The sequence below is a fragment of the Phyllobates terribilis genome, unplaced genomic scaffold (genome assembly GCF_046119375.1).
Source record: "Phyllobates terribilis strain yellow unplaced genomic scaffold, ASM4611937v1 Scaffold_1__5_contigs__length_1240528914, whole genome shotgun sequence".
Classification (NCBI taxonomy): Eukaryota; Metazoa; Chordata; class Amphibia; order Anura; family Dendrobatidae; genus Phyllobates; species Phyllobates terribilis.
Genome location: NW_027362761.1, coordinates 156,084,615 through 156,110,574, shown reverse-complemented (window position 1 = coordinate 156,110,574; position 25,960 = coordinate 156,084,615). Strand labels below are relative to the sequence as shown.

The 25,960-nt window shown below is 40.2% G+C and overlaps 1 protein-coding gene across 1 annotated transcript in view; it reads left to right on the top strand.

The window, feature by feature from the left end:
- Window positions 1–25,960, top strand: part of KDM4C (lysine demethylase 4C) — a 453,452-nt gene that overhangs the window by 69,544 nt on the left and 357,948 nt on the right. The window contains exon 4 of the mRNA XM_073668849.1: window positions 247–361. Within this exon, the coding sequence (XP_073524950.1) occupies window positions 247–361 (115 nt within the window). The remainder of the gene's footprint in view (window positions 1–246; window positions 362–25,960) is intronic.

The following is a 25,960-nucleotide window of genomic DNA, read 5'->3' as shown; positions in this document are numbered from 1 at the left end:
ATGCAATGCATGGACCAATCTGTCACATGTCCCAGCCTTGCAATTTAGCATAGAAGTTAGTGAAGGTTAGCCACGATTTTCAGGGATGGTGAAAAAAAAAAAACGCTGCAGTTTTACACGGCCATAATGTGTGAACGTACCCTTAGTACTCACACATTGTTATAAATTTTTTTTTTTTACAAATGAATAATGGAACGAGTCTTAATGTATTATTTCAACTTTATTTTGATTCTGATGTGTTTACAGATATTGTACTCCAAGATACATGGATTATGAAGATTTGGAAAGGAAATATTGGAAAAATTTAACTTTTGTTGCTCCGATCTATGGTGCAGATGTAAATGGAAGCCTTTATGATGAAGTAAGTTATAAATACTTATTTTAAAATTGAAATGCATGCCTAAGTTTACAAATATTTTTCACCTGTGTATGTTCTTTTGTTTAGTTGCTGGTTTTATCATTAATAATATAATACCAACATACATTGCAGCATTTTACAATTTAAATGGTATGTACAAGGAGAATCAGACATTACAAAGGCTATGTTCACACATGTTGGGTTTTTCAGTGTCACAAATCTGCAGGAAATTGGCTGCAGCAAAAACGCAGGTTTTTTGTGCGTTTTTGATGTTTTTTTGTTTTTTTTCACTGTCCTTCTGTCTCTATTTATGCATAAAGTTCTGTGAAAAAAAAGAACTCCATTCTATCTTGCCATCTAAAACGCTGAAAATACGCTGATGCAAATTTTGATGCGGTTTTTTTCAGCTTTTTTTTCTCCACCCATTACTTCCTATGGGTGAAAAAACGCTGAAAGAAGTGACATGCTCTATTTTGCAAAAAAACAGCGGTACAAAATTCGCAACAAAAAAAGAACATGATGTGTGAACAGAGAATTATGGTTTCTCATAGACTTTGCTGGTACTGCAAAACGCAGCAGAAAATTTGCATAAAAATATGCAGCAAAAACCTCTGAAAACCCCAACATGTGTGAACCTAGCCTTACACTTTAAACGAGTAGTGAGGACTATTCTTGCAAGGGTTTAACATCTTTTAAATGGTTGTCTAATGTTGATTAAAAGGGTATTCCCATGTTGTTAATTTGCTTTAGTTAAACACCATGAAAATAAGCAAATTTGCAATTGACTTGCTTTTTCATCTGCTTTCATTCTCTTGCTGTGAGCTTTTATTTTACTTAGTGTATAGCCTGTTTCCAAGGAGCTCAGCCACTAGAGTGTGATGACCAAGTGTGCATAATATTTACATTGTAGGTGAGGAGTTAACTTTTAACATCTCAATTAGTTCATTTCAGCCCGTTGATTTCTTTAAAGCAGTTAAACACGTCTCCGCTCCCGACAGGGCTCTCATCAGTCCGGTAGAATTATAATCCTGGGGCATCCAACATTGGCAGTTTCAAAAACAGTTCTCATATTTACGGCTCCCACTTTCCTCAGCCGTGTTGTGTGTGTGTGTGTTGTGTGTGTGTTGTGTGTGTGTTGTGTGTGTGTTGTGTGTGTGTTGTGCATTTAAAAAAAAAAAAAAAAAAGTGTTATAACTATATTTGCATATAGAGATAACAGTCTAAACTCAGGAAAAACGCTGACAGACCTTTAATTTTTTGTAGGCGGACGGAGCTCTTAACCACAACCATCACTCAAGGAGGAGTCCCCTCCTCCCAAGGAATCAGGGAGTAATCTAACTGCAGAGCTGTGATATATGCTCAAGAGACAACTTGAGAATACCCCCTTTAAACCCTTCCCGACATATGATGTATCACTACAGCATATTATGAAGTAACCTGCCGACATAAGATGTATTGATACATCATGGCAATTATCCAGGCACAGGATCTGTGCCCGCACGAGCACTGCTGGGAGCTTCGCTTAAGTGATAGCCAAGCTCTGGCTGTAACAGCCAAGGCCAGTGCTCGCACCACCTCTGTCTGTTTAACCCTCTAAACTCTACGATCAATGGTGATCGCTGCATTTAGAAGGTTTTGAAACAGGTGGGGCTCCCTCTCCCACCCGATCAGCATTCCTGCAATGCAATCACTGGGCCTGATGATTGCCAAGACAGTAGGTGGTCAAATAATGACCTCCTGATCTTAAAGATACTGTTGCCTATAAGACCATGCCAAGAGCAGAGTCTAAGGCTATGTGCCCACGATGCAGAAATCTTCCGGATTTGTTCCTGAGCGTTTCTGCATCTCCCTGGCAGAAAAAAACGCATGCGGATTGTACATGCATTTTTCCTGCCAGGGACAAGCGGATGTGAAGCGTTCTTCACATGCATTTCTGCATGCAGGTTGACAAGCGCTTTCCAAGTGATTTTAACATCACTTGGAAAGTGCTTGACAACTTGGTCACACTATGTACACTGTGTGCAGAATTATTAGGCAAGTTGTATTTTAGAGGATTATTTTTATTCTTGATCAACAACTATGTTCTCAATCAACCCAAAAGACTTCTAAATATCCAAGCTTAAGATTTTTGGAAGTTGGAGTGGTTTTTTTTTTTTTAGATTTGGCAATCTTAGGAGGATATCTGTTTGTGCAGGTAACTATTACTGTGCAGAATTATTAGGCAACGTAATAAAAACCAAATATAATCCCATCTCGCTTGTTTTTCACCAGGTAAACCAATATCCGTGCACAAAATTTATAAATAAACATTTCTGACATGCCAAAACAAAAAACAAAAAAATTAGTGATCAGTATAGCCACCTTTCTTTATGATGACACTCAATAGCCTTCCATCCATAGATTCTGTCAGGTGCTTGATCTGTTTTTGATCAACATTGCGTGCAGCAGCCACCACAGCCTCCCAGACACTGTTCCGAGAGGTGTACTGTTTTCCCTCCCTGTAGATCTCACATTTTATGATGGACCACAGGTTCTTTATGGGGTTCAGATCAGGTGAACAAGGGGGCCATGTCATTATTTTTTCTTCTTTTAGACCTTTACTGGCCAGCCACGCTGTGGTGTAGTTGGATGCATGTGATGGAGCATTGTCCTGCATGAAAATCATGTTTTTCTTGAACGATACCGACTTCTTCCTGTACCACTGCTTGAAGAAGTTGTCTTCCAGAAACTGGCAGTGGGTCTGGGAGTTGAGCTTCACTCCATCCTCAACCCGAAAAGGTCCCACAAGTTCATCTTTGATGATACCAGCCTATACCAGTACCCCACCTCCACCTTGCTGGCATCTGAGTCGGAGTGGAGCTCTCTGCCCTTTACTGATCCAGCCTCTGGCCCATCAAGAGTCCCCCTCATTTCATCAGTCCATAAAACCTTTGAAAAATCAGTCTTAAGATATTTCTTGGCCCATTCTTGATGTTTTATCTTATGTTTCTTGTTCAAAGGTGGTCGTTTTTCAGCCTTCCTTACCTTGGCCATGTCCCTGAGTATCGCACACCTTGTGCTTTTTGATACTCCAGTAACGTTGCAGCTTTGAAATATGGCAAAACTGGTGGCGAATGGCATCTCGGCAGCAGCTTCACGCTTGATTTTCCTCAATTCATGGGCAGTTATTTTGTGCCTTTTTTGGCCAACACGCTTCTTGAGACCCTGTTAGCTATTTGCCATGAAACGCTTGATTGTTCGGTGATCACGCTTCAAAAGTTTGGAAATTTCAAGACTGCTGCATCCCTCTGCAAGACATCTCACAATTTTGGACTTTTCAGAGCGCGTCAAATCTCTCTTCTGACCCATTTTGCCAAAGGAAAGGAAGTTGCCTAATAATTAAGCACACCTTATATAGGGTGTTTGTCATTAGTCAACACCCCTCCTCATTACAGAGATGCACATCACCAGATTTACTTAATTGGTAGTTGGCTCTCAAGCCTATGCAGCTTGGAGTAGGACAACATGTATAAAAAGTATCATGTGATCAAAATATTCGTTTGCCTAATAATTCTGCACACAGTGTAAATCCATGCAAACGACATGGATTAATATAGTGTGACCGAAAGAATGTTAAAAAATAAATCTATACTTAACCTCTGATGGCCCCCGGAGTCTTTATCCGATGCGTCCTGGCTTGCTGGCAGCTCGCAGTACACTGAAAGTACCTGCCGACGTCAGCGGTCGCTTGACCCGTCACATGACTAAATGACGTCATGGCAGGTCATTGAGTCCACCGTGATCTGCCGGCAAGCCAGGACAAAGACACCGGGGGCCATCAGAAGGTAAGTATAATGTTTATTTTTTATTTTATTCTTTTTTTTTTTTTTTTTTTACAGGTTCTATGGTACCAGTGTCCAGAGGAGAGTCTCCTCTTCTCCAGACTTCGGTACCATCCGCACATTAAAACGCATGTAATCCGCATGTACAGATCCAGTGATGCGAATTACATGCGTTCCAATGCAAGTCAATGGCGGTGAAAACGCAGCGCTTCCGCAAAATAATTGGTAGTGTTGCGTTTTTTTCCGCAGTGATAATCCGCAGCGGAAATTTCCGCAGCATGTGCACAGCTCATGTGGATTATCATTGGGGGACATGGCAGGCCTTCTACCATGCGTTTTTTTAAGCGTTTCTGCAGCGGAATTGCCGCTGCGGAAACGCTTAAACGCATCGTGGGCACACAGCCTAAAAGGCGTTTTGTCAATGTGACACTGACAGGTCTAATGCATTGCAGTACATGTGCATTGCAATGCATTAAACCAGTGATCAGACTAATAAAAGTTAAAATCCCATAGAGGGACTAAGTAAAGTATTTTGTAGGGGGGGGGGGGTGTTCAAAATATGTTTACAATTATTTAAAACTTTTTTTTTTTTTTTTTTTTTTTTTAATAACAAACAAAAATGAAAAATTGATTATGCCAATAAATACGAATATTTATGCAATAAGAAAAATGAAAAAAAAAAAAGTTCACATTTGGTATCACCGCGTCCGGAATACCCGATCTATAAAACTGTCACACTAGTTAACCTCTTCAGTGAACTCTGTATCATAATGCTTATCACACTGTCGATCGAAAAGTTGAATTTAAATAAAAATGGTATCCATGAAAACGTCACCATGTCCTGCAAAAACACAAGCCCCCACTCAGCTGTTAGTGGAAAAATAAAAATGCTATAACTCTCAGAAGATGGTGATGGAAAAACAACTTTTATTTTACTACAAAATTTGTTATTGTGTAAAAGCAACAAAACATAAAGTGTGTTATCGCTGTAATCGTACTGACCCAAAGAATAGCGCTGTCTTATCACTTTTATCAAACAGTGAATTACCTATAAAAATTACCCTTAAAAAACAATTCCTGAATTGCTGTTTTTTGTTCATTTTGCCTCCCAAAAATCAGCTTAGAAGGCGATCAAAAATGATATGCCCAAAAATGAGACCTATAAAAACTTAAACTTATCCCGCAAAAAACAAGCCCTCACATCATTCTGTCAGCAGCAATATAGAAAAATTATAACCCTTAAAATATGGCAATGAAAAAAACACTGAGTGCTTACATTGGGGTTTCCTGGTAAATATCTGCAATACATGATTCAGCCAAAGCTCCCCATGGAACATTCCCTATATTGAGGCAGTTGAAGTCACTTTGGACTCTGTCTGGCCCATAATCCAGTGGTGTCTCTTGAAGGTTCAAAAGGCTGATTGCACCCCTAGGTGTTATTTCCTCAACAGGTGTAATTTCCAAAATGGGTTCACTTGGGGGTTTCTACTGGTTTGGCATGCCAGGAGCTCTTCAAATTTGACAAGGTGTCCGCAATCTATTCCATCCAAAATTGCGCTCCAAAGTTCAAATTATGCCCCTTTCCTTTCGAGCTCGGTCATGTCCTCAAACAGTAGTTTTCCCTCACATGAGTTCAACATCGTTGACCTCAGGAGAAATTGTGCAACCATTTTCCCCTATTGTGAAAATGAAACATTTGGGGCTTAAGCAACATTTTTGTGGAAAATAACTTATTTTTCATTTTTTGTTTCCACTTTGTTTTAATTCTTGTGAAGTACCTGAATTGAAGGGTTAACAAAGTTCCATAATGTGTTTTTGAATACCTTGAAGGACATGCGATTTTTAAAATAGGGTCACTTTAAGGTGTTTCCTGACATAAGTCACTTCAAATGTGAGGTGGTACCTAATAAAATAATTTACAAAAAACTTTTGTTGGAAAAAGAAAAAATTGCTGCCAAACTTTTAACCCTTCTACATTTCTAGCAAAAAAAAAAGTTTCCAAAATGATACTGATGGAAAGTGTTACTTATTAATTATTTGTATTGGTGAGACAATCTGTTTTTAAATGTATAAAAATGTAAAAATTGTGACCTTTTTTAAAATTTTTTTATCAAATATACAATTTTTTTTCATCAATAAATCCAAATGATAATGACCTAAATGTACCAATTATATGAAATACAATGTGTCATGAAAATACAATCTCCAAATTCAGCAGGAGCCGAATGTCATTAGCATATCGCATCCAATGTGATTCGTTAGTGGGACCCCAGCCTTACCAGCAACCTCAGAGTAGCCAATCTTGTAGGCAAATTGTTTGGTATGCAGCTTGCAACTGCCTCTTTGAAACTGGTAAGTCCCAAAACTTCTCCCATAAGTCAGAGACAATGCTGCCTTTGCTAGCAGCATCGTAGAGTGCACAGTTCAGACTAGAGACCATGCCTCTCATCTGAATTGTTAGTCTTCAGGAGTGCACAGTTTCCCCAGCAAGCGGAAATCCGTGAGTCTGAAGAGCAGTGCGTTCCTGAAAACAAAAGATGATTCACTGAAAAAAAGCAACGAGTAGGAGAATGCGCTTGATGGTTTGTGCTGCCAATGTAGGTAACAAGAAACCGGGGAACAATGATGGTAATTTCAAGCGGTTTAATCTCTAAACTTTTCGAAGTTCAACTAACTTCATCAGGAGAACCACAGCAGTGAATATACTACTGTGATTTTCCTGAGGAAGAAGTTACTTTAACTTCGAAACGCTTAGAGATTAAACCACTTGACCTTAACATCATTGTTCCCAGGTTTCTTGTTATCTACATTGGCAGTGCAGACCATCACGCTCGTTCTCCTATTCATTGTTTGCTACGGCGGGATTCCAGTTCTGAGGGTGCTGCAGCAGCTGATTCATCCGTTGTGAATGAACACAATCCTTTCAGGTGAGCAGTTTCTCAAATCTTTTGACACCCTTATCTCAGGAGCCGAGATCTCAATCTGCGCATGCATTTTCCCGAAATCCACCATAGTGAAAACAATTGGAAGTGCGGGGACTCCGTCGACATTTTCTGAAAGCCCGTCCCCCCGCAGCCTCGCTCTGCCAAACGCCCCTGCCTCCCAGCCTGAGGCCTGCAGCATCGCCCCACTCCTGCCACCACCACTAGCTTCCTGCATCAGTGAACCTGCCTCCTGGGACCCCACTCCACCGCAGCCGCCTTCCCTCCATCCCTGGTAAGCTAAATTCAGATTATAAGACTTGCCCCCGTTTTCCCCCCAAAATCGGGGGGTGGGAAAAAAGTGCATTTTATAATCTGAAAAATACGGTAGTTATCACTGCTTCCATAAAAGTCTGATCTCTCAAAATATTAGATTAACTAAATCGGTTAACTCTGTAAAGAGAATTAATTAAAAAAAAAAAACTTTTTTTTTTTTTTTTTTAAACAATTAACCCCTTTGACATACTACGTAATAATACGTCCCTGTGCCTTGGGCCTTATGGAAAAAATGTGTAAAAATATATTTTAAAAGTAATAAAAAAAATAAATATACATATATGGTACCCATAAATAAATAAATATTCTGGAAAAAAAATAAACAAAAGTACACATTTGGTATTGCCGCATCTGGAACGATACGACCTAAAACTGTCCCACTAGCTAACCCCTTTAGTGAACACTGTTAAAGCATAATTTATTTTTTTTTTATCATACAGCCGAAGAGTGGAATAAAACGTGATCAAAAAGACAAATGTAAATAAAAATTGTACCGCTGAAAACGTCATCTTGTCCCTCAAAAAACAAGCCGCCATACAGCTCCATCAGTCGGAAAATTAAAAGCTATAGCACTGAGAATAAAGCGATGCAAAAAAAAGTTTTTATATAAATTCGTTTGTGTAAAAGCGCCAAAACATAAAAAAATATAAATGTAGTATCTCTGTAAACGGACTGACCCGAAGAATAAAGCTGCCTTATCAATTTTAGCACACGTGGAATGGCATAACCCCCCCCCCCCCCCAAAAAAAAAACAAAAAAAAACACAATTCCTGAGTTGTTGGTTTTTATTATTCTGCCTCCCATAAATTAGAATAGACAGCGATCAAAAAATGTCACATGCCCAAAAATGGTACCAATAAAAACAGCAATTTGTCCTGCAAAAAACAAGGCTGGACTGGACTCTGTGGGCCGAAATATAGAAAAATTATAGCTCTCAAAATATGGTGATGCAAAAAGCAGTCTTAGCAAAAAAATAAAAAACGTCTTTTACTGTATGGCTATTGGCTAACATAAAAACTCAATATAAATCTGGTATTGCTGTAATCTCACCCACCCGAAGAATAAAGTCTTTTGATCACTTATACCGCACGAGGCTCGGTGTAAAAAATAAATAAAACCAATTCTTCACCTCCTGCTGATTTGTTCATTCTGCCTCCCAAAGATCGCAGTATGGCTCGGCTCACATTTATCCTGAATTCCAATATGGCGCTTCTTCCCTTCTGAGCTTTGCACTGTGCCTCAAAAGTAGTTTTTGACCACATATGGGGTATCTGCGTGCTCAGGAGAAATTGCATAGCCAATTTTGGGGTCTACTGTCTCCTGTAACCCTTGTGAAAATATATTTTTTTGGGCTAAAATAACATTTTTGTAAAAAATTATTATTATTTTTTTTTTCACAAGTCAACCGTATTTTTTGTGCAGCATCTGGGGGTTCAAGGTGCTCACAACACATCTAGATAAACTCATTGAGGGGTCTAGTTTCCAGAAAGGGGGTACTTGTTGGGCATTTCCACTGTTTAGGCACATCATGGGCTTTGCAAACGCGACATGACGCCTGCAGACCATTCCATCAAAGTCTGCATTCCAAAATGTCACTCCTTTCCTTCCGAGCCCTGACGTGCGCCCAAACAGTGGGCTTTCCAACAGATATGGGGTATCTGTTTGCTCAGGAGATACTGCCCAACAAATGGTGTGGTGCAATTTCTCCTGTTACCTTTATAAAAATGCAAAATTGGGGGCTGAAAAAAACATTTTTGTGGGAAAAATGTGAACATTTTATTTTTACGGCCCAATGTTAAAAACTTCTGTGGAGCACTTGGGGGTTCAAGGTGCTCACAACACATCTAGATAAGCTTCCTGTGAGGTATAGTTTCCAAAATGGTGTCACTTGTTCGGGGTTTCCACTGTTTAGGCACATTAAGGGCTCCCCAAATGCGACATGGTGTCCGCTAATAATTCAAGCAAATTTTACATTCAAAAACATCAGCTCAAGGGTGTTTTTAATTAGTTCTGGTTCCTACCTGCCCTTTTAAATGTAGGCTTATAGCCCTGGGAGAGGCATGTTTGATAAATATTAGGCTAGGTACCCATCAAAGAAGGGTCATCTTGCCATGGTTGATGGGCACACATGAATTGGCCACTATATGCACTAAGAATCTTCAATTTTGTAAATACATTCTATCTAGCAATAATGCAGTTTAGATCTCATTTATTCAGTGTTGGCATACATCTTAGCACTTACAGAGCTCTGCTGTGTTCTCTTGTTTGTATATTGTACAGTCATTGCAGCTTGAACCTGTTCACACTATATGGAGTTGCTGGTCAGTTTTTTGTTTATTACTGTCAACTCTGATGTACTTCCCCTCCTCCACACTGCCTGTCTGGAGAGGTCCTGAGATTTAAACGAAATTTGAGAGGACAGTGGAGAGAAGACAAGATGGTATAGTAAAATGGAGTAACAAAGTATAATATATGATGTGCACTCCAAAGACCTACTGATAGGAGATTTTAGATTGTGAGCCCCAATGGGGACAGTGCCCATAATATCTGTAAAGCGCTGTGGAATTAATGGCACTATACAAGTGAGTAAAATAAATAAATAATGTGTTTTATAGTGCAGGTATTCTGGATGAAAGGGAAAGGTGACCATTTATGAGGGCACTTGAGTTCTAAGGAAAAATTTTAAAAATCAATGTTCACGAATTTGGCTAACTGCACACTATATCTATAAGGGAAAAAAAATAAATGTTCTGTGTGTATGGCTTGCTGATTGCTGAAGGTTTTCTGCTGGGGCCCTCAATGATTTGGAGGGCAGGGCTCTGAAGTATTTTGTTGGAATAGAACAATTTCTGCACATAAAGTACAGACCAAAAGTTTGGACACACCTTCTCATTTAAAGATTTTTCTGTATTTTCATGACTATGAAAATTGTACATTCACACTGAAGGCATCAAAACTATGAATTAACACATGTGGAATTATATACTTAACAAAAAAGTGTGAAACAACTGAAAATATGTCTTATATTCTAGGTTCTTCAAAGTAGCCACCTTTTGCTTTGATGACTGCTTTGCACACTCTTGGCATTCTCTTGATGAGCTTCAAGAGGTAGTCACCGGAAATAGTTTTCACTTCACAGGGGTGCCCTGTCAGGTTTAATGAGTGGGATTTCTTGCCTTCTAAATGGGGTTGGGACCATCAGTTGTGTTGTGCAGAAGTCTGATGGATACACAGCTGATAGTCCTACTGAATAGACTGTTAGCTGCTTTTTTCTTGACATAATACAAATTCTAAGTAAAGAAAAAAAAACGAGTGGCCATCATTACTTTAAGAAATGAAGGTCAGTCCGTGAGAAAACTTGGGCAAACTTTGAAAGTGTCCCCAAGTGCAGTTGCTAAAACCATCAAGCGCTACAAAGAAACTGGCTCGCATGAAGACCGCCCCAGGAAAGGAAGACCAAGAGTCACCTCTGCTTCTGAGGATAAGTTTATCCGAGTCACCAGCCTCAGATATCACAGGTTAACAGCAGCTCAGATTAGAGACAAGGTCAATGCCACACAGCGTTCTAGCCGCAGACGCATCTCTTCAACAACTGTTAAGAGGAGACTTTGTGCAGCAGGCCTTCATGGTAAAATAGCTGCTAGGAAACCACTGCTCAGGACAGGCAACAAGCAGAAGAGACTTGTTTGGGCTAAAGAACATAAGGAATGGACATTAGACCAGTGGAAATCTGTGCTTTGGTCTGATGAGTCCAAATTTGAGATCTTTGGTTCCAACCACCGTGTCTTTGTGCGACGCAGAAAAGGTGAACGGATGGACTCTACATGCCTGGTTCCCACAGTGAAGCATGGAGGAGGAGGTGTGATGGTGTGGGGGTGCTTTGCTGGTGACACTGTTGGGGATTTATTCAAAATTGAAGGCATACTGAACCAGCATGGCTACCACAGCATCTTGCAGCGGCATGCTATTCTATCCGGTTTGCGTTTAGTTGGACCATCATTTATTTTTCAACAGGACAATGACCCCAAACACACCTCCAGGCTGTGTAAGGGCTATTTGACCAAGGAGGAGAGTGATGGGGTGCTACGCCAGATGACCTGGCCTCCACAGTCACCAGACCTGAACCCAATCGAGATTGTTTGGGGTGAGCTGGACCGCAGAGTGAAAGCAAAAGGGCCAACAAGTGCTAAGCATCTCTGGGAACTCCTTCAAGATTGTTGGAAGACCATTTCCGGTGACTACCTCTTGAAGCTCATCAAGAGAATGCCAAGAGTGTGCAAAGCAGTCATCAAAGCAAAAGGTGGCTACTTTGAAGAACCTAGAATATAAGACATATTTTCAGTTGTTTCACACTTTTTTGTTAAGTATATAATTCCACATGTGTTAATTCATAGTTTTGATGCCTTCAGTGTGAATGTACAATTTTCATAGTCATGAAAATACAGAAAAATCTTTAAATGAGAAGGTGTGTCCAAACTTTTGGTCTGTACTGTACATGTCACCACTCCATTCATGTTCTTGAGACTCAAGGAGATACCAAGTTGTTACCTATCCACCTATAGAGTACAGCACTTGGTTAACATGGAAATAATGAAATTATATGGGGACCTAACATAATAATAAAAATACAACAATAAATATATATATATATATATATATATATATATATATAATATATATATATCACCTTGAAAAATCCCACACACTAATAGACAACACATAACATATGGCGCCAACCTTTGCCTATAAGTGGATTTAAATTAGTAGAGCTGAATTCGTGCTCTTAGAGGTGCTACATGTCACCCACATTAATGATTAAACATTTTGATTGATCTTAAGCCGTGGGTGCTGTTATACTATTTACCCCCCATAGTGCTGTATGAATAACTCTGTCTAGCATTAGTTTTTCCCTATGTGTTTTTCTGTGGTGACAAATATTTGAATAGGGCACACAAGGGCACTACAGGGCTAACCGCCGAGGCGCGGGGCACCACAATGTTCCCCCGTAGGGTGCCAACCTCAGCAGATAGGTAGAGGTCAGCACAGGATCAATACAGGGTTTACAGGATACACCTATATACACACGTGGTCAAAATTGTTGGTACCCCTTGTTTTAATGAAAGAAAAACACACAATGGTCACAGAAATAACTTGAAGCTGACAAAAGTAATAATAATAATAATTTAAAAATCTATGGAAGTGAACAAATGAAAGTCAGACATTGCTTTTCAACGCTGCTCCCACGGAATTAAAAAAAAAAAATTAAACTTGTGAAATAGGCCTGTACAGAAATGATGGTACCCTTAACTTAATATTTGGTTGAACAACCTTTTGAGGCAATCGCTGCAATCAAACGATTCCTGTAACTGTCAATGAGACTTCTGCACCTCTCGACAGCTATTTTGACCCACTCCTCATGAGCAAACTGCTCCAGTTGTCTCGTGTTTGAAGGTTGCCTTTTCCAGACGGCATGTTTCAGATCTTTCCAAAGATGCTCAATAGGATTTAGGTCAGGGCTCATAGAAGGCCACTTCAGAATAGTCCAATGTTTTCCTCTTAGCCATTCTTAGGTGTTTTTAGCTGTGTGTTTTGGGTCCTTATCCTGTTGCAAGACCCATGACCTGCGACTGAAACCAAGCTTTCTGACACTAGGCAGCACATTTCTCTCTAGAATCCCTTGATAGTTTGAGATTTCATTGTACCCTGCACAGATTCAAGACACCCTGTGCCAGATGCAGCAAATCAGCCCCAGAACATAACAGAGCCTCCTCCATGTTTCACAGTAGAGACGGTGTTCTTTTCTTGATATGCTTCATTTTTTCCATCTGTGAACTTAGAGCTGATGTGCCTTGCCAAAAACTTCCATTTTTGTCTCCTTTGTCCGTAGGACATTCTCCCAGAAGCTTTGTGGCTTGTCAACATGTAGTTTGGCAATTTCCAGTCTGGCTTTTTTATGATTTTTTTTTTCAGCAATGGTGTTGATCATCTCACATCAAGTCCACTTTGGATCAAACAATGACGGATGGTGCGATCTGACACTGATGTTCATTGAGCTGGAAGTTCACCTTTAATCTCTTTAGAAGTTATCCTGGGCTCTTTTGTTACCATTCGTATTATCAGTCTCTTTGATTTGTCATCAATTTTCCTCCTGTGGCCACGTCCAGGGAGGTTGACTACAGTCCCATGGATCTTACATTTCTGAATAATATGTTGCAACTGTAGTCACAGGAACATCGAGCTGCTTGGAGATGGTCTTATAACCTTTACCTTTAACATGCTTGTCTATAATTTTCTTTCTAATCTCCTGAGACAACTCTTTCCTTTGCTTCCTCTGGTCCATGTTGAGTGTGGTACACACCATGTCATCAAACAGCACAGTGAGTATCTGTAGCCCTATATACAGGCCCACTGACTGATTACAAGAGTGTAGACACCTGTGATGCTAATTAGTGGACACAACTTGATTTAACATGTCCCTTTTGTCACATTATTTTCAGGGGTACCATCATTTCTGTCCAACCTATTTCATGAGTTACATTTTTTTTTAAAATTCTGTGGAAGCAGAAAGCAATGTCTGACTTTCATTTGTTCATTTTTATAGATTTTTAATTTATTACTTTTGTCAGATTCAAGTTATTTCTCTGACCATTGTGGGTTTTTCTTTCATTAAACGAGGGGTACCAACAATTTTGACCACATGTGTGCAATGTCCCATTGGTGTGTATCACTGTGATTTACTTTTATTCTTTGTTTCGTGTTGTCTGTTAGTGTGTGGGATTTTTTAAGGTGACTTAAATAAAGTTCTATTTTTAATTTTAGGTCCTCATGTGATTTCATACTAATTGAGACCTAGCAACTCTATTTTTGCTTTTCTACATTACTAAGCTGGAAATAACTTTTAAGATACTTTAATCCCTTCAACCCCAATCCTGTTTTCACCTTCCTGATCAGGCCAATTTTTTCAATTCAGTCCAGTGTCACTTTGAGCTAATAATTGTGAAATGCTTCAAGATATCCCAGTGATGAGATGTTTTTTTTTTCGTGACATTGGTCGATTTATCTGATTTGCGTTTATTTTTGAAAATATCGCAAAAATGTTGCAATTTTCAAACTTTTTATTTTTATGCCCTTAAAGGGAATCTGTCAGCACATTTTTGCTACCTCATCTGAAAAGCATAATGTAAACAAAGAGACCCTGAATCCAACGATGTATCACTTAGTTTACTTGGTGCATCGGTTCTGACAGAGTTTTTAGATTTAGCAATGTAGCAGAACTTAGTGATGTGCGCTTTACTCCAGTTTGCCTATGGTGCATAGAGTATCGCGGGTGCTTAAGTGACAGGTTTGAGTCCCACGCGCCCGCATGTTTTCTGGCTGTTGGGCAATCCCCGCATGTTTTGTGGCTGTTGAGCTGCCGCAAAACATGTGGCCACGGGGGACTCTAACATGTCACTCGAGCACCCACGATACTCTGTAAATACCTAAGCACACTATGGCACACTCTAGTAAGGAGCACTTGCGTTCATCACTAGCAGAGCTGAGAAAGATTAACCTGCACACACCAGGCTCTGTGTATACAATGGCTATAGACCGTGAAGTGCTTATCACAGGAGGGGCGGTGTCAGACCACCAGGCACGTGGCGCTGTGGAAAGCATTGATAAGCTTCTGGTGCTAAAACATTCATTACAAATGAACAACAGCACAGAGCGTGATAAGAGAAGCATTGCTGAAATCTGTGTTTTAGGCTATGTGCCCACGTAGCGTTTTTGCAGCGCTTTTACGGACGCGGAAATGCTTGTAAAACCGTCTGCCATGCAAAGCAATGTGAATTCGGATGTGCTGTGCACATGATGCGCTAATTAGCTCGCCGAATTCGCATTGCGTTGCAAAACGCAGCATGACCATTTCTACCGTGATTACGCCGCAAATTCGCGGCCATTGAGGAACATTGAAGCGCAGCAAACCCGCAGGTATATGTGGATTTGCTGCGTTTCAGTTAAATTCAATGGCCGCGAATTTGCGGCATAATCGCGGTGCGTGTGGTACGCAGGATGACGAGGAGGCTACAACTCCTCTTCATCCCAGCTACCACGCGGTGAAAAAAAGAAATAAAAAAGTTAAAAGTAAAAAAAAACTGTATACTCACCTCTCCGGTCTTCTCCCAGCCGCCTCCTCTCTCCTCGGCGTCCTGCGGTGTACTTGCAGGATCTGCGGTGACGTCATTTAGTCAGCTGATGGTCGCGTGACCGTCAGCTGACTAAATGACGTCACTGCAGGTCCTGCAAGTACACCGCGGGACGCCGAGGAGAGAAGATCGCCGCTGGGAGGAGACTGGAGAGGTGAGTATACAGGTATTTTTTTTTCATTTTTAACTTTTAATTTTTTTTTTTTTTAACTATAGATGCAGCATTTAAAGCATCTAAGTTGGTCACACAATAGTTGCATGGATTTATATAGTGTGACCAAGTTGTCAAGCACTTTTCCAAGTGATGCTCAAAATCGCTTGGAAAAGTGCTTGTAAAAACGCATGTAAAAATGCATGTAAAAACGCTTCTCTCTGGCAGAAAAACGCATGTAAATCTGCATGCACTTCATCAAATCTGCTACATGGGCACATAGCCTTAACCTCTCCATCATGCTGTCTTCAGATTATGTAGCAAAAACATGCAGACAGATTCCCTTTAAACTGGATAGTTATACCACACAAAATAGATAGTTAATAAATAACATCTCCCACATGTCTACTTTACATCAGCATCATTTTTTTTTTTTTTTTTCTGTTTGGAAGTTAGAAGGGTTAAAAGTTTATCCGCAATTTTTCCAACATTTCTAAAACCATTTTTTTTTAATGGACCCCATCCCATTGAAGGGCTTATGTGACAGAAAATACCCAAATACACCATTTTAAAAACTACACCCCTAAAAGTGCTCAAAACCACATTCAAGAAGTTCATTAACCCTTTAGGGGCTTCTCAAGACAGCAATATGGAAAGAAAAAAATTAAAATTTTATTTTTTCCACAAAAATACTGCTTTAGCCCCAAATTTTGCATTTTTATAATGGTAACAGGAGAAAATTGACCATAAAATTTGTGCACTTTCTCCTCAGTACATTGATACTCCATATGTGGTGCAAAACTACTGTTTGGTCACGCAACAGGGCTCAGAAGGGAAAGAGTACCATTTGACTCTTGGTGAGCAAAATTGGTTGATATTGATAGCTGGTGCCATGTCGCATTTGCAGAGCCCTTGATGTGCCTAAACTGTGGAATCCCCCCACAAGTTTGGAAACTATAGCCCTAACTGAACTTATCAACAGCTGTGGTGCTCACCAGAATTTTATAGCGTAGAGCCGTGAAAATGAAGAATTACATTTTTTCCCACAAAAAATGTTGCTTTAGTGCCAAATTTTTCCTTTTCACAAGGGTAACCGGAGAAAATGGACCCAAAATCGGTTGTGCGATTCCCTCCGGAGTACGCCGATACTCCATATGTGGTGCAAAGCTACTGCTTGGGCACACGACAGGGCTTGGAAAGGAAGGAGCACCAATTTGAATTTTGGAGCGCAGTTTTGTCTGGATTAGATTGCTAATGCATGTCAAATTTGAAGATCCCCTGACATGCCAAAACAGCAGAAACCCCCACAAGTGACCCAATTTTGTAAATGACATCTCTTGAGGTATTGAACTAGGGGTGTAGTGAGCATTTTTAACCCTCAGGCGATTCACAGAATAGTATAACATTGGGTTGAGTCAATGGAAAATTAACAATTTTCTATACTAAAATGGTTGCTTTGGCCCCAAGTTTTTAATCTTCAAAAGGGATAGTAGGAGAAAATGAGTGCTACAATTTGTTACACAATTTCTCCTGAGTACGCTAATAACCCATATGTGATCGAAAACTAGTTTTGAGGCACCGTGCAAAGCTCAGAAGGGAACAAGTGATATATTGGAGTAAAGATTTTGCTGGAATGGTTTGAGGGGGCCATGTGACATTGATAGAGGCCCTTGAGGTGCCAGAAGAGCAGAACCTCCCTTTTAAATGACCCCATTTTACAAACTACACCTCTCAATGGATTTATCTAAGGGTACAGTGATCATATTGACACCACAGGTGTGTCACAGAATTTTATACGATTGAGCATTAAAAAAAAAAAAGACTTTTTTACCACAAAAATGTTATTTTAGACCCAGGTTTTACATGATCACACAGGGAAATGGGAAAAAATGGCACCAAAATTTGTCACACAATTTCTACTTAGCGTGGCTATACCCCATATGTGGCTGTACAGTACTGCTTAGTCACACGGCAAGTCTTGTGAGGGAAGGAGCGCCATTGGAGAACAAATTATCGTAGAATAGTTTGAGGACCCCATATAGAGAGCCCCTAAGTGCCAGAAGAGCAGAGTTTCCCCTCAAGTGACCCCATTTTGGAAATTACTTCCTCCTGGGAATATATCTACAGGTGTAGAGTTTATTTTGACTCCATGGGTGTCTGCGAGAAACAAGCTGCAGAGAATGTTGCTTAGTGCAAATCTGCCATTGTAGTCCCCATACATTTGTAGTGCCAATATATTGTACCCATCTCATGCTTCTGGAGACATGAACTCCGTAAATTAAGTGGGCTCTCATCGTTTCATTTGTACAGAAATGCCAAACATATGGACGCTAAATGTGGTTTAGACACACTCTGGGGCTTAGAAGAGGGGGCGGAGGCATTTGGATTTGCGACTGCCGAATTTGCGGAATTTCTTTTGGGGGATGTGGAGCCATAGCACCTTTCCTTAGCCTTTGTACTACCAATAATGTGTAAGCCCCCTATATTTCCATTGACAGATGATGGACCTTAGGGGGGGGGTCTTTTTTTTTTTCTTTTTTTTTTTGATTCAGTTAAAGCTTTTACATTTTAAATATTGTTTTGGATCACATTTATCCTGTGCTCTACTCTGAGCACTTACATTAGGGTTTCTATCTAAATCTCCGAATGACGCGATTCAGATGAACTCCCTGAGGGATCCATTCACTATAATGAGGCGGCATAATTACTCTGGACTCCATCTGGCCTCTGTTCAGCGGTGTCCTTTCAAGTGGTGCACAAAATTGTTGCCGACTGCGCTTTTATGCACGCCTAACAAGACGGACACTACTGGATTATAGGCCAGACAGAGTTCTCAGTGTCTCCATCTGCCTCATTATAGGGAATATTCCACTGGGGGTTCCGTCTGAATCATATATTCAGAGCTATACAAGGAAACCCCGGTGTAAGTGCTCAGCGTAGAGCACAGGATAAATGTGAGCCGAGCCTTACTTTGGGAGACAGATTGAACAAATCAACAGCAAGTCAAGAATTGGTTTTATATGATTTTTACGCCATTCCTCATGCGGCATAAGTGATTAGACAACTTTATTGTTTAGGTCTGTGCGATTACAGCAATACCAGATTTATATTGTTTTTTTATGTTTGGCTACAATCACACGCTAAAAAATGCTTTATTTTTTTGCGAGAAAGTTTTTTCATCACCATATTTTGAGCGCTATAATTCTTTCAAATTTCTGCCGACAGTCATTTGAGAGCTTGTTTTTATTGGTACCATTTTCGGGGACACATAACATTGATCATTTTTTTTATTTTTTTTTTATTCTGATTTTTGGGAGGCAGAATGAACAAAAAACAGCAATTCGAACTAAAGTTATCACTTTTTACAGATGACATCCTTCTGTACACAGGGCTGCCACTAGGAATTTCACGGCCCCATACTGGCAACATTTTTGGGCCCCCCTAAGACTATGTCCCAGGCTCCACCCCAGCTCCGCCTCCACCCCTCAAACCTTTCACAGTCCCACCACCCACTATTGGAGAAACTCATCTTCTGCACCACGTCTTCACCACACATTAACAGTTCCCATCGAACACCATTACATAGCCAGCAGGTTTTGTTTTGGCCAAAAGATTTCTTAAGCCGCTACCAGGACAAGGAGACTCTTCTGGACGGGCCCTACTCTACTCTAACCTATTAAATATTTCTTATAATAACCAATACTCTCTTTAAGTATATTTTTCTTTGAAAGGAATGTGTCGCATACATTTTTAAAAAATTACCAATAGTACCATATACAAAGCACAAATACAGTCGCATCATGACCGGACCATATATTACCATGATATAGCGACTGACAACTACAATACTGATCATTAATGAAAAAACTCAATACTAATATTACCATAAGTGCCATTATACACAGGGGCTCTGCACATAATATACAGTGTATAGTGTAAGTGTACAGGTAATACAGGGATCACCAGTGACATTATATACAGGAGCCCTGTGTATAGTACGTAGTGTATAGTGTCAGTGTACAGGTAACACACGGACTCACCGGTGATGTCTTTAGATGAAGTCCTTCATCTTAGCTTTTCTTGTTCATCCAGCACAGACCGCCATCACTCGTCTCTGCAGAAAATAACAGTTATCTAGAGCAGTTTCCAGAGCACATTCCCTACTTTTTCCCCAACTTCTCCACAACACCAGATGAAATAGTGACAGTACTGCCCTGCACAGTAACAGGCCCCCTCCCCACTGAAAACAGTATCTTCAAAAATAAAATACATCACAGCAGTAATAATATCCATAATTAGCCCCTACAGTAATAATGTCCCACATCCTGCTCCCATATGTACTCCATTCTGGACCCCATGTGACTTCAAAGCCCTCATGTTTCATCTCTGCCCCCATGTGCTAAAAAAATAAATAAATAAAAGTTCCTCCGTACCTTGCCGCCGCTCCAATGCTCCTTCCTTGATTTGAAGCTCGGACACCAGCCAGTCACGGGCCGGCACTGACGTCATTCGCCAGTGATGTGCTTGTTACGTCCGCTTATGACCTGTGATTGGCTGGGGGCTGTTAACTATTAGCCGTTAAAGTGAACCTGCGTCCGAGAACGGAAGTTCAGTTTCCTGGGGAGGGGGGCGCCTCTTTTGTTCCCCTCTCCCTTTGGAGCCCCTCTGCTCACCGGGCCCCATACGCCAGTAAGGGCAGTAATGCACTGATGGCGGCCCTGTATATACATCACGTCCCTTATCACCAGCTTAACAAATATCATGTCAGAATTACACATATTTGGCTCCTTAAGTAATTTCAAAATGAACTCCCATAAATCAGAGATAATGAATATATCATTGCAACAATTATTGGTGGCCCAATTGAGTGGTTCCTTCCCCTTCAAATGGCGTTCTGACTTTCTCACTTACCTAGGAATAAAATTAACCGCAAAAACATCACAGTTGTATGATGCTAATTTTAAGACTGTTCTACACAAGGCTGAGCTTGATCTGGAGAAATGGAATAAATTACAATTATCATGGTTTGGCAAGATTAATGCAATAAAAATGGACATTTTACCGTGCCTTCTGAATTTCTTTCAAACAATTCCTCTCCATCTCCCCGCATCCTTTTTCTCCAGACTCGAGAAGGAAATCACTAGAATCGTCTGGTCCCATAATCGTCCACGCATATCCTATTCTGTTAAGCAGATCCAAACCGGTCGGAGGAGTGGGCTTACCAGATTTCTCTCTTTATAACTATGCTTCATTAGGTACTTGTATTCTAGATTTATTTCACCACAGAAATAATAATTAATGGGTTAATATGGAAATAGATTTCTCTCCTTATAATCCACTGACAGTTTTATGGTCCACAAGAGTTGCAGAGGAGACTAGTGGTCCCCTCCCTTTTCTTACTAGGTATCTTATTCTCTTCGCCAGACATGGTAATAGATCACTTCATATATTGTTCACACCTGGTCCATTAACACCAGTTTATGACAATCCAACCTTCTTTGCAGGCATTAATAAAACAACTTTCCTAAACAAAGTTATGCACCCTATTTTATACAATTATTTAAAAGGAATCTGTCACCCCCCCCGGACCTATCAGACCGCTAATATGGGCATACAGGTTATAGAAATGTAAATCTATACTTACCTGTATGTCCCATATTAGTGGTCTTGTGGCTGTGAAATTGCTTTTTATAAAATACTTTTTTCTAGGCTTGGCGTCCGGGAGATGCCAAGAAATGCCCGCGTATATACTTAATTTAAATATTCCCCCCTTCCCCTGCCCGCCCCTGCATGTCACAAGGCCCTGTGATGTGCAGTCTAGGGCTGCACATCCCGCGCACGGACAATGCACCTATAGCTTAAGGTGCATTTTTTTTTTCTCCCTGCCCTATTTTACTCCCGGCATCCTGCTATCCGGGAGGAAGTGGGGACCAAACCTCATTGTTGCGCACGCCGGAGGTCACTGGAGTGGAAGTCACAGTGACTCCAGGCGCCTGTGCACTAGAGCAGATCAGTAAAATGGGGCAGGAGAAAAAAAAAGCGCTTTAAGCTATAGGCGCATTGTGCATGTGCGGGATGTGCAGCCCTAGACTGCACGTCACAGGACCCTGTGACGTGCAGGGGAGGGGGGGAATATTTAAATGAAGCATATAGGCGGGCATTTCTTAGCGTCTCCCGGACGCCAAGCCTAGAAAAAAGGATTTTATAAAAAGCAATTTCACAGCCACAAGACCACTAATATGGGCCATACAAGTAAGTATAGATTTACATTTCAATCACCTGTATGCCCATATTAGCGGTTTGATAGGTCCCAGGAGGGTGACAGATTCCCTTTAAAGCAATCGGGAATGAAACCATTGCAAGACATTTTTCTCGGCAATGAACTTCCCATAGGCTCATGGTTTTTCTATGAACAATTAAAAAGCTTCATCAACGCAGTATCCAAACAAACATTACCAGATCACTTACCCCTTCGAAACCCTATGTTTTTCAAAGAGCCCTCCAGACTATTCCGTCTCCTTATTATGTAAACTATATCAAGAGGGTGAATCAGCCTTGCATAATCCTCCTTTGTTCTGTTGAAAATGGGAGAGTGATCTTGGAAGAACTTTATCACCTGAGGATCGCTCCAGAAGCCTCTTACTTACATTTATGTCTTCGCTATGCTCGGTATCACAGGAGAAGAGCTATAAGGTATTATCACGGTGGTACGGATGTCCCTCTATCATCCATTCCATGTTCCCTACAACTTCAAATACCTGTTGGAGGTGTTAAGAAGAAAAAGACTCATATGCACACATATGGTGATCCTGTCCGCCTATTAAGAGTTTGTGGCTGGCAATCTTTGAACTATACAATAAATTTTATCTACACAGGATTCATCCCTCTATGGAATTTGCCTTATTATCTTTAAGTGACATCTCAATAACTAAATTTAAGAAAGGCTTGATCAGACATTTCCTCACAGCTATCAGGAACTTGATTCCTCGTTACTGGAAGCAAGAGAAATCTCCATCGTGCTCTGAATTTATATCTGAACTCAATAATATATTCAGAATGGAACAATTAATAGGTCAGATTGTTGGAAATTTAGACAAGATTTCTAATACTTGGGCTCCTTGGATTGCATTTAGGGAAACCCCGGGCTTGGACACTTGGCTGAACTCCATGTCCGTTCTCGTTTCTGAGAATATGCACACCCAATATCCCATGCCTGATATACCACAACAAGTTCCTTATATTGGTTATACTCCCATACTGATAGGGAATCTAGATTATGAGCCTCAATGGGGACAGTGATGATGTCTGTAAACCGCTGTGGAATTAATGGCGCTATATAAGTGAGTAAAATAAATAAAAAATACTACTTGATTGAACGATCCCGTCCCGCTCTCATGGGGCCGTAAGGTTTGAACTATGCCGGAGGAGAGACCCAACCCTTCCCCTCCCTCTCCCTTCCCTCTTCTATTATTTCAACTTTCTTCTTTCTTCACTTGACTCTTTTCTCTTCATATTGCCCTGTTATCATTATTCATTGTTGTTCATACATAAGTTACAACTGGATATATTGAAAAATAACTTTACACCTTTTGGTTTCATTTAATCCTAAATTATATATATATATATATACACAGTACAGACCAAAAGTTTGGACATGCCTTCTCATTTAAAGATTTTTCTGTATTTTCATAACTATGAAAATTGTACATTCACACTGAAGGCATCAAAACTATGAATTAACACATGTGGAATTATATACTTGACAAAAAAGTGTGAAACAACTGAAAATATGTCTTATATTCTAGGTTCTTCAAAGTAGCCACCTTTTGCTTTGATGACTACTTTGCACACTCTTGGCATTCTCTTGATGAGGTTCAAGAGGTAGTCACCGGAAATGGTCTTCCAACAATCTTGAAGGAGCTCCCAGAGATGCTTAGCACTTGTTGGCCCTTTTGCCTTCACTCTGCGGTCCAGCTCACCCCAAACCATCTCGATTGGGTTCAGGTCTGGTGACTGTGGAGGCCAGGTGATCTGGCGTAGTACCCCATCACTCTTTCTCTTGGTCAAATAGCCCTTACACAGCCTGGAGGTGTGTTTGGGGTCATTGTCCTGTTGAAAAATAAATGATGGTTCAATTAAATGCAAACTGGATGAAATAGCATGCCGCTGCAAGATGCTGTGGTAGCCATGCTGGTTCAGTATACCTTGAATTTTGAATAAATCCCCAACAGTGTCACCAGCAAAGCACCCCCACACCATCACACCTCCTCCTCCATGCTTCACGGTGGGAACCAGGCATGTAGAGTCCATCCGTTCACTTTTTCTGCGTCACACAAAGACACGGTGGTTGGAACCAAAGATCTCAAATTTGGGCTCATCAGACCAAAGCACAGATTTCCACTGGTCTAATGTCCATTCCTTGTGTTCTTTAGCCCAAACAAGTCTCTTCTGCTTGTTGCCTGTCCTTAGCAGTGGTTTCCTAGCAGCTATTTTACCATGAAGGCCTGCTGCACAAAGTCTCCTCTTAACAGTTGTTGTAGAGATGTGTCTGCTGCTAGAACTCTGTGTGGCATTGACCTGGTCTGTAATCTGAGCTGCTGTTAACCTGCGATTTCTGAGGCTGGTGACTCGGATAAACTTATCCTCAGAAGCAAAGGTGACTCTTGGTCTTCCTTTCCTGGGGCGGTCCTCATGTGAGCCAGTTTCTTTGTAGCGCTTGATGGTTTCTGCAACTGCACTTGGAGACACTTTCAAAGTTTTCCCAATTTTTCGGGCCGACTGACCTTCATTTCGTAAAGTAATGATAGGCACTCATTTTTCTTTACTTAGCTGCTTTTTTCTTGCCATAATACAAATTCTAAAAGTCTATTCAGTAGGACTATCAGCTGTGTATTCACCAGACTTCTGCACAACACAACTGATGGTCCCAACTCCATTTATAAGACAAGAAATCCCACTTATTAAACCTGACAGGGCACACCTGTGAAGTGAAAACCATTTCCAGTGACTACCTCTTGAACCTCATCAAGAGAATGCCAAGAGTGTGCAAAGCAGTCATTAAAGCAAAGGGTGGCTACTTTGAAGAACCTTTGAATATAAGACATATTTTCAGTTGTTTCACACTTTTTTGTTAAGTATATAATTCCACATGTGTTAATTCATAGTTTTGATGCCTTCAGTGTGAATGTACAATTTTCATAGTAATGAAAATACAGAAAAATCTTTAAATGAGGTGTGTCCAAACTTTTGGTCTGTACTGTGTATGTGTATGTGTATATATATATATATATATATATATAGATATAGATATAGATATAGATATATAGATATATAGATATATAGATATAGATATATCTATATAGATATATCTATATATATATATATACTAGTTTATTTTACTGCGACATTATGATGTGGTATAATCGTTCATAATTTCTCATTGTTCACATTTGTTGTAATTTCATATATTCAATAAATTTCGGATTTATAAAGGAAAAAAAAAAAAAATACCAGCAATTCAAGAATTGCTCTTTTGTTTTTTTATGCCATTCACCTTATGGTAAAATTGTTAAGGCAGCTTTAGTCTTAGTCAGTATGATTGCAGCGATACCACATTTATATCTTATTTGAGATATAACTTGCGCTAGATATGTAAGAATAAAATCAAATCGTGAAAAGCCCAGTGATTTTAAAAATTGCACATAATTTTATTTAGGGTTAAAACATATAGGGGGGGGGAAGCATTGATAAATATAATAGAGATTTAAAATGAGAACTGAGAAAGTGGTGGTCGTAGCTTTGGGTAGTAGTTGATGCAAGTCTGTTCTTGTTTTAGGTGGATATGGGTAACCTAGGTTGAGGTCATCCCCTAGGTAGAAAGAAAGAAAGAAGGTGCTTTAGGTGCAAGATTGATTGCCAGTAGGCTGGTGGACTGAAATGGCAATTACATGATGGTAGAAGGTGAGGAGAGTGGATCCAGCTGGTGGAGGACCGTTGTAGTTGGTTGGAGGTAAAAAATATGGATAGGATAAAAAACATGTACTGTAAGGATTATAGGTACCTAGGTGGTAATAGTATACCTGTAATGGCCTCCGGATTAATGAGCGGAAACTGGTGGAAGTATCGCCTCTTTTATGTAGGTAGACAGGATACCCTGTGACAAGTGATAGAAAGGGGACAGATGAAAA